Below are 13,232 nucleotides of genomic sequence, written 5' to 3' on the forward strand. Positions count from 1 at the left end.
ATATATATATATATATATATATATATATATATATATATATACATCCATGTATTTTCACATTGTCATCATTTAAGTAAAAATAGTGATGCATGTTTGTCACCTGTAGCTATGTCCCACAGTTTGGCACTTTTGTTTTAGATATGCAAAGACAAGTGGAATCCAAATACCTCACTTGAGCTACAAGTACAGAATGGTGGTAGGGAGGGTATGCATTCATAAAAAAACTATCTAAATATGTCTTGCTCAAATCATGCTAGTATGGATAAAGTGGATATAAAGATGACACTGATGATTGTTTGTGTGTGTGTGTGTGTGTGTGTAGACATGGCTGTGTGATTAAGAAATTTGCTTTCCAACCATGTGGTTTTGGGCAAGTGTCTTCTACTTTAACCCTGGGTTAACTAAAGCCTTGCTGATGGAAACTGAAGAAGCCCATTCTCTGTGTGTTTGTGTTTCCTTATCTGGACATCATGTGATAGTTATGAGCATCACTGTCTTCCATGAAAACATGTCCAGCCATGGGGGAAAATTACCTTAAAAACATGAGAATTGGCACTAGGAAGGGTGTCTGGCCATAGAAAGTTTGCCTCAGTGAATTCCAGTAACATATAGAAAAGTGGATGTTAAAAAAATGATGATAGAAAACATATAGTTATTAGCAACCAGTGAAAATTCTTTTTCAGTTATTTGATGTGCTGGAAATTGTGATAATTTTCACCTTAACTAGCTCATACAGTGGCTCATAAAGAAGACAAAAAAAAATGACTGATGTCATAAAATACCATAAATGTAGACTGACAACTTTTAGAAGAATTAGCTGCAGAGAGAACTGTATGAGGTTCCACGATTTTATTCTCAGTTAGATCTGAACTGTTGCAACAAGTATCAGTGGAACTTTAGCGAAAACTAGTCAAGTGGTTATTAGTAGTCTAGTACTTGATTAATAAACTCTTTTAATAAAAACTCTTGCTTGTTTTATAAATTTCCTGTTATTACTCTGTTTCAATGAATTCAGGGTTCTTGTTCAATGAATTCTGTTTTTCTTTCAAACTTTGGTTAATAATTTATTTTCCTAACTTGAATATTTAGGTATCCTGTGATGTAATTAAAATTAATGCTTTAGTATTTAAACCAGCCACATCTGGCTCAAATATTGCATGTTTTGTTCAAACCAGCCAAATCTGGCCTCTCACAACTATCCTACAATGTCATTCTAAAAATGATCACACTGAAATCTCAAAGCTACAAGATAATATGTGATTAATTCAAAACAATGTTAAAAGGATATGCTTTGTATTTGGTAGAGTAATCTGAATGCTAAAGGATTAAGGGATCATAATTTTGTACTTTGGTATGTTATAATTTAAAATGATTAAATATTTTTGTTTTCAGATCCATTAGAATTGAGGAAGTATTGTGAGAAGAGATTTGAATTCAAAAAAATTACAGTTAAAAAATTTAAGTAAGTATTACAAACTCTTTAAAATCTCAGTGAGTGTTGGAAGTAGAAGTGTGTATAATATTAGGATTTTTAAGGCAATTATTCAGAGGGTCTAGTTCAAAACTGCTTTAAGGTCAGCATTTTATTAATTAGTTTGACAGGTGGAAGGAGCTGTGTTAATGTCCAGAGAATTGGTGGGGTTAATGTTTTTGAATATTAACCACTGGGTACAGAAAGATATGGTAGGGAGGGAATTCCAGAGGAATGATATTTTGGGAGAAAATGTCTGGACAAACTGCTTAGCATGGGACCTGAGGGGAAAAGAGTGGACACAATATGGGTGATGAAAACAGGAGAGATGAATGAGTTGGGAGGACCTCAGTAAAAGTGACACAGATCCAGCTAGTTTCAAGTAGTAATGGTTGTAAAGGCAGAATGAAGGGAAAGCACATCTGTTAGCCTAGAGCAGGGGTCACCAAACTACAGCCCACAGGCCGGATCTGGCCTGCCGCTGCATTGTACCTTTTGTGTAAGTACCTGCAATGAGAGTTAATTCCTGCAGCGATCATGTTTTAACTTGCATTGTTGTGTTAAAACTGGTTTGAAGAGTGCCATATATAAAAGGGAATGACTTCAGTGAATTATGTCATATATTTTGCATATTTGACTGTTGAAAGAACTCACAAGAGAGAAGCATCTAATAGTTTCAAACTTTGATATTCATTCAAGTCCTATATAAGCGCCCTGTTTATACACTGCATTATTCATCAGTAAAGCACTCTGTTGGAAAAACTTAGATATTTCTTCTGTACTGAGACCTGTCATTTCTGTGGTGAATTTCATTCGGGGTCATGCAATTAATCACTGCCAGTTCCAGGCTTTTCTTGAAGAAATTGATTCTGAATTCTGTGATATGCCTTATAACACAGCAGTGAGATGGCTTAGCTGCTGTAAAGTCCTGTTTCGTTTTTATAAGCTCCAAAGAGAAATAGATATTCTCACCGAAAAGGATAGAGCTGATCTCCTTCTGTCAGATCCTACTTGGCTGTCAAAGTTGTCATTTTTGGTTGATATCACATCCCTCATGAATGAATTGAACTTGAAACTTCAAGAAAAGGATAACCTTATCTGTGATCTTTACAGAATCATCAAGGATTTCAGAGAAAGCTATCATTGGAAGGAGGAAACTTCTTTCATTTTCAATGTTTCAAAGAGTTTTAAGCTGGAATTGCAGATGTCAACTTTGAGTTTCCAAAAGAAGATTATTTGTGACTTAAATAAGCATTTTTTGGAGAGATTTTCAAATCTCAACAAAATTGTGAGTGACATTCTGTTCCAGAATCTGTTTGATTATAACCTTGATGATATGCCAGTCAAACTACAGTTGAAGTTCATTAATTTGCAAGCAAATGACTTGTTGAAAGAGAAGCACAGAGAAGGAAAACTTGTTGAATTTTGTTGCTGCTTACTTGATAATGACCTTTCAGAGTTGAAGAAATTTGCCTCTAGTATGGCATCAATGTTTGGAACAACTTATGTATGTGAGCAAGTATTTTCAAAAATGAAGTATGTGAAGTGAGCACATCGAACAAGGTTGACTGATGAACATTTGAAAGCAATTCTCTTGGTTGGTTGCAACAATTCCAAAGCAAATGTTGATGATATCTTAAAAGCTAAATACCAGTTTCACAAATCACACTAATCTTTTTTGCTGCTTAGTTTGTGAGATTCGGATATGTGCACACTGGGTGTGATATAACTTATTGCTAATGTCACCTTTTTTGATAACCTTTTGGTAAATAGATATGTTGGTTGTTTTTATTTTTTGTGTATTTGTTGTATTGCATTGAATGAGATGGTTAAGCGGCTCACGCGCATCACTCTCTCAGTTATCCAACCCACTGTGTTTGGTGACCTCTGGCCTAGAGGCTGGTGTGTTTTGCTGAGCAACTTCATGCTAATCAGTTCAGTTGCTTTTTTTCTTTTTTTTTTGTCATCATATCCAAGTTTAGGAGAAGAATTAAGTTGTACTGTTACAAAAAGGATATTACATTTTTGTGCCTCTTTGGGAACATACGAGTAGGGGTAACAACATCAACTGTAATCTTGTAGAGATGGAATCAACTGTGTGTCCCTCTTTATTTTGATTGCAATGTATAGAAAAAAAAACAGACGAGTTCACATAAAATTTGTGCATGTGACTGGCAGTTTTTAATTATTTAAACAAATGCACAGCATTTGTTATATATTGATTAAGAGTTCAGTACACAACACATGCCACCACAATCAGAAAGTCGATTCGGTGGGTTGCAGCTGGTATGTAATGATCTTCTGAATAACCTTTCCCCAGGAGAAGCAGCTTTCCCACCTGGTGAAGATCAGTGATTGAGTAGAACTTGCTGTAAATAGGGATACCAATCATCAGTGACAGGATTCCATGCAGATAAGGGACATTTGATGGTTTGGACAACTTGTTTAGCTTGCTCATTTGAATGTGGATGATAAGGAGGTATATATATGCTCTTTATGCCAAGAGTCGATAACCAACCTTTCAATGTTGTAAATTCATGTGCGTTGTCTGATACAATAACTTTTGGCAGTCCAGACAGAGCGAAGAGACACGTCAAGCACTTTTTTATGTTTTACTTTTTGCATGAGGCACAAAGGATGGCATCAATGTAGTTGGAATATGAATCGATGACAATAAGTAAATTGCTATTACAGATGAGGTAATGTTGCAGGGAGCACCTATATCATGCATCATGTCTATCATGTGTCCATTAAATGGGGAAGATTCAAACTTGTGTTTTTCCAATGTGTGACTGATAAAAGTCCTGATTTCATCCTGATGACTCATCCTGCGATCATTGCTGGCACTTTAGCAAACTTTTGCATGGTGGCCTTTCTTGCCACAGTTTTTGCAGATAGCTTTTATTGCAGGGCATTTGTGGTGTGGGAACCAGAGTTTTCCACAGCAGTAACAGGATTTGTCTCTCAAAATTTTTCTTTTATTTTGTGCAGTCGTTTTGGAATAGGTAACGACTTCTCCTTTTGAATTGTTGTTGCAAAGAATGTTGTAAAAATTGTACTGTAGCTGCTAAACTGAGTTTGTTAACATCATTAGCTTGAAGAACTTTCTCTTTTTCCTTGCTGCTTCTTAGACTGACAACCAAGGCAGTATGAGTTTTTCACTCATTGGCATTTTAAACGTTTTCAGACTTTCAAAATCGCAGTATTCTCTGATATGTTACAGATTTGAAAGAAATTGAGAAATTGATTCATTGGGTTGTTGAATAGTGGAGAAGAATTTTGTTCTTTTGGCTAGTATCAGTTTCTTTGAAGGAACAATATTATACAGAATCAAATTTTTTAGGTCATTTTTGTAGTATTCTTCAAGATATTAATATCTCGGATAATTTTTAATGCTTGTATACCTACCAAAGAAATGAATTTCATAGCCATAAGACTTTGGTCATTATCTTGTAGGTTATCCTTTAATTTGCCCGCATAAGCTTTTGCTTCAAATGCCATGAGCCGGGTTAAGATGTCTTTGATTGACTGTAAGTTTATGTCATCAAGAGATTTTCCTTGCTCTGTCAGCGATAACATTGCCAAGTTTTGTTATTTGCGAATTCCTATCTATCTGTAGCGGAAGAACAACCAACAGCAGAACATATGAGAAGGGGTAACAACATCAATCGTAATCCTGTAGAAATGGAATCAACTATGTGTCCCTGTTTATTTTAATTGCAATATATAGAAAGAAAACCCAGATAAGTTCACATAAGACTCATGCATGCCATGTGACTGGCAGTTTTTAATTATTTAAACAAATGTATAGCATTTTGTTAGATACTGATTAAGAGTTCAATACACGACGGACAGCTTCTGACCTATTGAAATTCAAGTAATAGTGTTGTGCTAGTCCTTTGTGTTTGTTTTGTTTCCAGCATTATGTTTTTAAAACTTGTGTTGCTTTGTGTTTTTATCAAAGAGAAATACATTCTTCTGCAAACAACCGATATGGATTTATAAACAAAACATTTAAGGAGTTGGTTGACTTGTCCACATAAAAGATGGTACTTGTCTTGTATTTGTGTTTGACTGAGAATTGCTTGTTGGTGTTTCAGGAGTCTCTATGTTGTTGCTCTACCTGCAACAAATAGCAACCTTCTTTAAATTGCATCCTATCATCTTAAAAAATAAAAAAAATAAAAACATTGGATAACATAGTCTTAGATATACAAAATGGTATGATAGTCATATATATGGTTTGATCATGGTTTACTTGAGGCTCAACAACAACAATCATTCCTCTGTGCTCATTTGTGAGTGATTTATGCAGGATATCTTTTATACATAAACAGTGACCACATAAAAGACAGAACTGACACCTCACTTGTCATTTCATACCTTATCCATCTATCTAGTATCTTGGCAGGATTCAAGGAGGTTATTGTCAGTTAATTGAATCAGTATTTTTCCAAGCCACTAATTTCTTGCTACCTAAGTAGAATAATTAAAAACCGAGAACATCATAGGATGTAGGTTGAAAACTCATTGAGATGTGAACTGATTCTTTTAAATTTATTTCATTATTGCCACTCCTTTGTGTAATCATGATTATCTCTTGCAGAACATGGAAGGAAAGAAGACGTCACATGAGTTTAATGAAAAAGCAATCACGGCCAGCTTTAGTAAGTAAATTTATATTATGCCTTTTGTCATGGAAGTTTGCTTGTGGCAAACTTCATCATCAACATTACCATCATCATGCATCTGTTTTCCCATGGATTGAATTTGATGTATTTGATATTTCTCTCTATCAATTTTCACATTTGAGTAACATTCTTTGCATTAATTGCAAAAAATTGCCTATGGAAGTAACTCAAGTGGAGCAATTGGATGATTTTAGATAATTCAAGTAGATAGTGATCTACTGAATAACACAATTCATATTGTCATGCATTAATACAAAATTTTCCTCATTCTCTCATATAGCATATCAAAATTGTTTGAGATGATTCTGCAAATTTTAAAAGTTTGCAGCAAATTTACAACATAAATACTTTGCTATTTCTAAAATGTTGAAAAAAGGGATATCCTTTAACCCCAAAAAGTCAATTTTTCTTTATTTAAGTGTGTGTGCGTGTGCGCGCGCACACACACACACTTAAAATGAGTTTCTTTGGTTAGAGGATATTCCTATTAAATACAAATGCACTTTTCATCAGTGTGTTTATATATATATGTGTGTATACACATGTATACATACCTAAGTTTATTTTTCTGTTAAAAGTATTTTCCCGAAAACAATTTATATGAATTAAAGTCCTTTTGAATTAATAATGAAAAAAATTTGAAACAGCTTGAGAGGCAACAAAAAGAAGGTCCAGTAAAAGGAGATGAAAATTTGACATTTTCATTCCTATTTCATGCTGTCCTTTTTAATTGGTTTGTCAGAGAAGGGTATTGGCCATGGTCCTTTCCAAAATCTTTGAGAGTGGTGGTGGTGGTAGGAGGAAGTTATCTGAATTCTTGCAGTGTTGTGAATTCTGTTTCAGGTGGTCTTCCATACCATTTCCATCTACCATATAAGATTTTTGGGGTCCATGCAACAAAATAGTAAATTGGGGATCCACATTGTATTTCAAGAGCCCCTGAAAAAATTTTTGCTTTAGATCTATGTATCGATATGTATTGCAAGAAACAGCCAGATTTCTTTCTTTAAAGTTTTACATAGTTCAACCTACACAAGTTAATATGAAAAACAAAATAGAATTTTGAAAGAAATTTCTATAAAACTAGTTTTTAAATATTGAATGGCTATGGGAGTCCACCAGAATAAAATAGTAATCAAAATGGTTGAGAACTCTTGCTTTAGTTGATCTGAGGTTATGGTACTGTGCAGTGGGATTGAACCCAAGCCTACATGGTTGCAAAGAAAACTTCATCACTACATAACCATACATGGATTAATTCTTATGAGTCTTTTTGAGAGGAAAAACATTCTTTTTATCAAGATTTTGAGTATTTGTTGTTTCTTTTTAAAGCTATGAAATGATTTAGCATAGAATTCTGTGGCACAATTATGACAAATAAAACTTCAGTGTTTATATCTACAAGTTTGTAACACAAAGTTCTGATGAATACTGTTTTGGTATTCTTTTGTTTACTTACAGCCCTCAAATACCAAACTAATAACTTGCCCTGTTCCTTCAAGCAAAGGTGATGATAAAGTGAATCGACGGCGAGGTAATTACTAGATATTAAAACATTAGGAATGTTCCAATGATGGATTGATTACATACCACAAATTCATGAGGTTAAAAGGTTAAACCTTACAATATTTCTTCTAGTGTGACCCCTGAGTAATTTATTCTCTAAAATATGCCAATTAGTGTGTAATGAATTTTTTTTTAGTTAGTAACTATCTCATTACTATTTTGTTGTGCATGTATAGTGAAGTTTTGATTCACTCTGAGATCTAAGAAGAGTGAAGCGTGTCAGAAGTTATCTCCCATACATGCCAGAATAATTAAGATAATGTTGAATGAATGAATGAATAGGCCCATCCTCACGGCTGGAAGTTGCGGGTCTTGAACACAGCTGTCACCCTTGCCACAGACTGCGGTCTTGTGTCATTGCCTAATATTGTCTTTTCTTCACTCCAGGAATATTTCTAATTAGACTTTTTAAAGCTAATTATATTAAATGCTAACACAAACTCATCTATTGTTTTTTATGTGAATGGTATTCTTGAGGAAGTACTGCCACAGAGGTTTTCTTTAGTTTCATCATCATCATTGAATGTTCTTCTTCCATTACTGGGTTGGATTGGTCAGTTTGACAAGGTCTAATGAACTGGAGAACTGTTTTGGCATGATTTCTAAGGTTGGATGCCCTTCCTAGTGCCGACCTCTTTCATGAGTGTACTGGGGGCTTTTTTCCATGATACTGGCATTGGTGAGATTGCCAAGTAACTTGCAAGACAAAGAAAAAGAAACCCGTACACATAGTGAGGTTTTAGTATGGGAGGTGACTGTATGCCACATGTTTAGAGGCTAAAGTATGACAAATTGGCACAGATGTCTTACTAAAAAGGAGATACAAGGCTGTCCTGCGTTATATAAGAGTTGGTAGGAGGAGCTGGAAAGAAGACAATATTGATGGTGATACAAGAAGGTGAGTGTATTAGAGAATATGGATATAAAATCGGGAAGGATGAGTGGATAAGTTCATTAGAGCGTGAGAGTAGAGTGACGGGTAGTCATGAGCAGGTTCAGAGGTGACTAGGAACTAGAACGAGGCATAAGTGTAGTTGATGGTAAATAACAGTATGAGAGGGAAGGTGAAAGAAATGGGTGTAGTTCAGAAAAGGTGATAAGTGGCAATACCAGAAGTATGGAGAATGGTAGTAGAATAAACTTGTAGTTAGATCAGATAATGGGTAATCAGAAGGTGAAATGTAAATGAGGGCCACTACTTAAACTGGTCAGCCAAATAGTAAAATTAGTCCCACACTCATGCTTTACAGATAAATGGTTAGCAGTCCAAAGTTTATCTCTGAATTACTTGTTCCAACATCTATAAAATTGCATGAATTTGCAAGAAATAGTGTGATAGGGTGAGATTTAATGTCCTATCATTAACTACACTTTTTTGGATGCTTCATAAATGTAGCATTAAGGTGGTTTATTCCCCAAATAAAGCTCATAGGTACTGTCAGTTCTACTCATATAGATTAGCTTGAGAGTTGATGTACAACTTTTTATTTCAGAATTTGTTCTAAACCCTAGTGGCAAGTCTTATGTGTGTATACTACATGAATACGTCCAGCATACAATGCGGGTACAACCACGATATATTTTTAGAGAAGTCGGTAAGTTTCTTTGTTTTGTTTTTTCGTTCCTATTTTTCTTTGCGATTTTTAAAGCTGTGAAAAAAACATTGCTTAATTTATGTGATTTTCTGCTGTTTTAATTTTGAAAATCCATAAAAATATTTTCTTTAATTTTGTAGAAAATGCTCAAACTCCTTACAGTGCAACTATTGTGATAAATGATGTGGAATATGGTACGGGATTTGCTGGAAGCAAAAAAGCTGCCAAGATGGAAGCAGGTGAATTAATTTACATTTATTTATTTACCTTTCATTTAGATTTTTGCTTTAAAATGTATTTGATATTGGGAGCCTGGGCAGCTTTTCAGCTGGCCGCTCCTGCCAACTGTCCAGCCCATACCAACATGGAAAATGGATGTTAGATGATGATGATTGAGATAAATATTAAAGACAAGCTTATTTCTGCTTGAGTAATCCTTAGGCTTTTTGTTTCAGAGTACATTTAACTATCATTAAGCTGTAATGCTAATCCTTCTTTCTGAATCACAAAGATTTATAGAGGTGGTGCCACTCTCTGGTTTCTGGAGTGTTGAGTTGAGAGAAAAAAATATTCCCTTGTAAATAATGTTTGTTACAGCTTTTCTTGAAAAGTGCAACTGAACTCTGCTCTCTTCACTTACACAATGCTGCATCTGTTTACAACAAGGAATTATTAACATGTATGATACCTGTTTACTGTTAGGTGGACTTAACCATTAAAATTTACTTTAAACACAGATATAATACAACACTGGTGACTGGATATACAGCGCAGTCCTCTCAGCTAGTTATCCAGTACCCTAGTGATTGAGTTATCTTGCATTTTCAAGCAGTGTTGAGTGTGTTCAAAATGTATTATTCAAGTAGCTTACTGAACTTTGCTATCTAGTCTTTATGATGTATCTTATTGTAGAGATTATGGTCTGAACACTTAGAAATTATATTTAGTTTATTAGTGTAAATTGGCTTATTAAGTAAATTTTATTAACCCTTTAGATTTTAAGCTGGTCAGATCATATCATCAAAATTTCAAAGCTATGAGATAATTTATGATTAATTTGAAACAATGTAAATAAATAAGCATCACGTTTGGCAGAATAATCTGAAAGCTAACGGGTTAAAGATTCTTCATTGACTTGTAATTGATATTTGTGTATGAAGATTATAGCTTTATTACATCATGAAACAATGTTCAGTTAAATGTTTTTATATATATTGGTTTGAGTTGAACCAAACTGTGAAACATTGTTTCAATCTCTCTATTGTTTACATGAAAGCTCATTATTTTTGGCTTTTTTTATTTCTCATTTTAGCGAAAGCAACACTTAAAGTGTTAATTCCTGAAATGAATAAGATGACAGAAGATAACAAGAGTTATGAATCTGAAGATCTGTCTGTAAGTAAATTTTATCATGTTATTATAATGGCTTAGTACAAGACTCTATATACTTAACTGAGAATAACTAAAACGATTGTGTAAGAAATTTAATAGACTGTTGTTGTTATTAACGACTTAGTCAGTCACTCTTTAATACGAGTAAAGTACAAATGATCTATTAATACAGACAAGCTAAGTACATGTGATCAATAATCTGTGAATGTTGCTGGGATTTTAGTAGTACTGTTGGTGCATGTGAACAAAACAATTGTGTTGAAATGGAGATGGGAGGAAAATAACTGTTCTGGAAAAAATGGTAATTGAATATTATAGAATTGTAATTTCAGAAGTGCCTAAAGGAATGTTTTTTGTTTTTTCTTCTAAATCAAATTATTGATATGTCAGATCTAAATTTAAGTCTGTTTGAAATGTATTGAAGTTAGTGTTGTATCTATTGTAATCCTAAGTTTGTTTTCATTAAAGCATATTCTTTTTCTTCAACTTGTGTATCCTAGAATCAGTTTATGCAGTTTGTCCTAATGTTAAACTTTCTGAAATCGTTTAACATCAACAGAATAATGCTCATTTGTTTCAGTTTTTTGATGAAATTAAAATAGAAGACCCCCGTGTCTATGAACTTTGTAATAAAGCTGGACAGCCAACACCCTATCAGATCTTATTAGAATGTCTCCGCAGGTAAGTATTGGGTTTCAACAAGGAAACCCTTCTCATTTTTTGTTTTTATGTAAGTCATTCTTCTGAGGATGAGAGATATTTCTTTCATTAAGGATAATATTTCATTGAAGTTGTTGAAAAATTAGTAAATAGTGGAAATGATTAGCTGATATAGTTTTAGAAGGAACAATTCCCAGTCTCCCTAATTATATTGCATACAAATTCAACAGTTTCCAGTGTTTTTCTATAAATCTAATATATGCAAGTTGCCTGGGTTGATATAAAGTAAGAATGATAACATTTAGGGCAACTGTGTACAAATTGGATTTTATGAATGGCATCATTGTGTTTTGTTTTTCTTATTTTTTTATTCAATAAATTTTCCTACTGTAATAGGTGTTGGTTGAGTTTGAAAATGTGAATATTTACCTGATAATATAAAATTACTTATTTTTGATATATTTCATTAATGTGGTTTCTCCATTAATGTCAGTAATATTTTGCCTAGGAACTAAGTTTTGTTTTGTAGTTAACCATCTTAACCCGTTTCAAAGCATTCATATTTAAATTAAAATTGGCCATCATAATTTTAAGCACAGATGATTCGTTACTTACCAAATATCAGCTTAATGGTAAAAGTGATTTAAGAGTTAATTCTTCCAAATTCTTGATTATTTATAAAATTAATTGAAACATAGGCACAGGCGTGGCTGTGTGGTAAGAAGCTTGCTTCCCAACCACATGGTTCCTAGTTCAGTCCCATTGTATGGCATCTTGGGCAAGTGTCTTCTACTACAGCCTCAGGCCGACCAAAGCCTTGTGAGTGGATTTGGTAAATAGAAACTGAAAGAAGCCCGTCATATAGGTGCAGGAGTGGCTGTGTGGTAAGTAGCTTGCTTACCAACCACATGGTTCTGGGTTCATTCCTACTGCATGGCACCTTGGGCAAGTGTCTTCTACTATAGCCTCGGGCCGACCAAAGCCTTGTGAGTGGATTTGGTAGATGGAAACTGAAAGAAGCCTGTCGTATATATATATATATGGGTGTGTGTGTTTGTGTCTGTGTTTGTCCCCCCAACATCGCTTGACAACCGATGGTGGTGTGTTTACGTCCCCATAACTTAGCAGTTTGGCAAAAGAGACTGGTAAAATAAGTATTTGGCTTACAAAGAATAAGTTGTGTGGTGAGTTTCTTCGACTAAAAAACCCTTTAAGGCAGTGCTCCAGCCTGGCCATAGCCAAATGACTGAAACAATCTATAATAATAAATGCAAAACTATGTCTGTCGGTCCCTCCAGGACCCCTGTATCTCTGTCTACATTTGCTCTGCATAGACATATCTCTTTTTGGAATCAGGATGATCCTAGGGTTGAAAATCTGCCCTTCGTTTGGTTCTTAAACATCCAGCATTGGGATCAGGTCAGGACGATGATTTGTTATATGCTAACAGTTGAAAATTCAAATTTAAAAAAAAAACTCCAAAAATTTGTGAACTTCCAAGTTTGTCATTTAAACTGAACTTATGGTAATACCATATTGGTTGGATGCCAATAAATGCTTTATTATTATTGCTCCTTTTAGTTTTGGGCTGCAGGCCCAATTAGCCCTCACAGGAGCTAGCTTAAAAGTCTGCATGGAGTGTGGTTTTTAAGCTAATAAAAGAATATAGGTCATTAGCATTATTAGATCTTACTCAGATCTCCTTGCCTGTTTGGAATACTCTTTTACTCTTTCACTTGTTTCAGTCATTTGACTGTGGCCATGCTGGAGCACCACCTTTAGTCAAGAAAATCGACCCCAGGACTTTTTCTTTGTAAGCCTAGCACTTATTCTATCGGTCTCTTTTTGCTGAACCGC

At 34.4% G+C, this 13,232-nt stretch overlaps 1 protein-coding gene across 1 annotated transcript in view; it reads left to right on the forward strand.

Annotated features, from left to right (window-relative positions):
• The window catches only part of LOC106876173 (microprocessor complex subunit DGCR8), a 78,956-nt gene that overhangs the window by 46,205 nt on the left and 19,519 nt on the right, over window positions 1-13,232 (forward strand). The window contains exons 6-12 of the mRNA XM_052967036.1: window positions 1,393-1,462; window positions 6,078-6,138; window positions 7,624-7,696; window positions 9,222-9,323; window positions 9,464-9,562; window positions 10,636-10,718; window positions 11,296-11,396. Of these exons, the coding sequence (XP_052822996.1) occupies window positions 1,393-1,462; window positions 6,078-6,138; window positions 7,624-7,696; window positions 9,222-9,323; window positions 9,464-9,562; window positions 10,636-10,718; window positions 11,296-11,396 (589 nt within the window). The remainder of the gene's footprint in view (window positions 1-1,392; window positions 1,463-6,077; window positions 6,139-7,623; window positions 7,697-9,221; window positions 9,324-9,463; window positions 9,563-10,635; window positions 10,719-11,295; window positions 11,397-13,232) is intronic.

The sequence above is a fragment of the Octopus bimaculoides genome, chromosome 1, assembly GCF_001194135.2.
Source record: "Octopus bimaculoides isolate UCB-OBI-ISO-001 chromosome 1, ASM119413v2, whole genome shotgun sequence".
NCBI classification, from domain to species: Eukaryota; Metazoa; Mollusca; class Cephalopoda; order Octopoda; family Octopodidae; genus Octopus; species Octopus bimaculoides.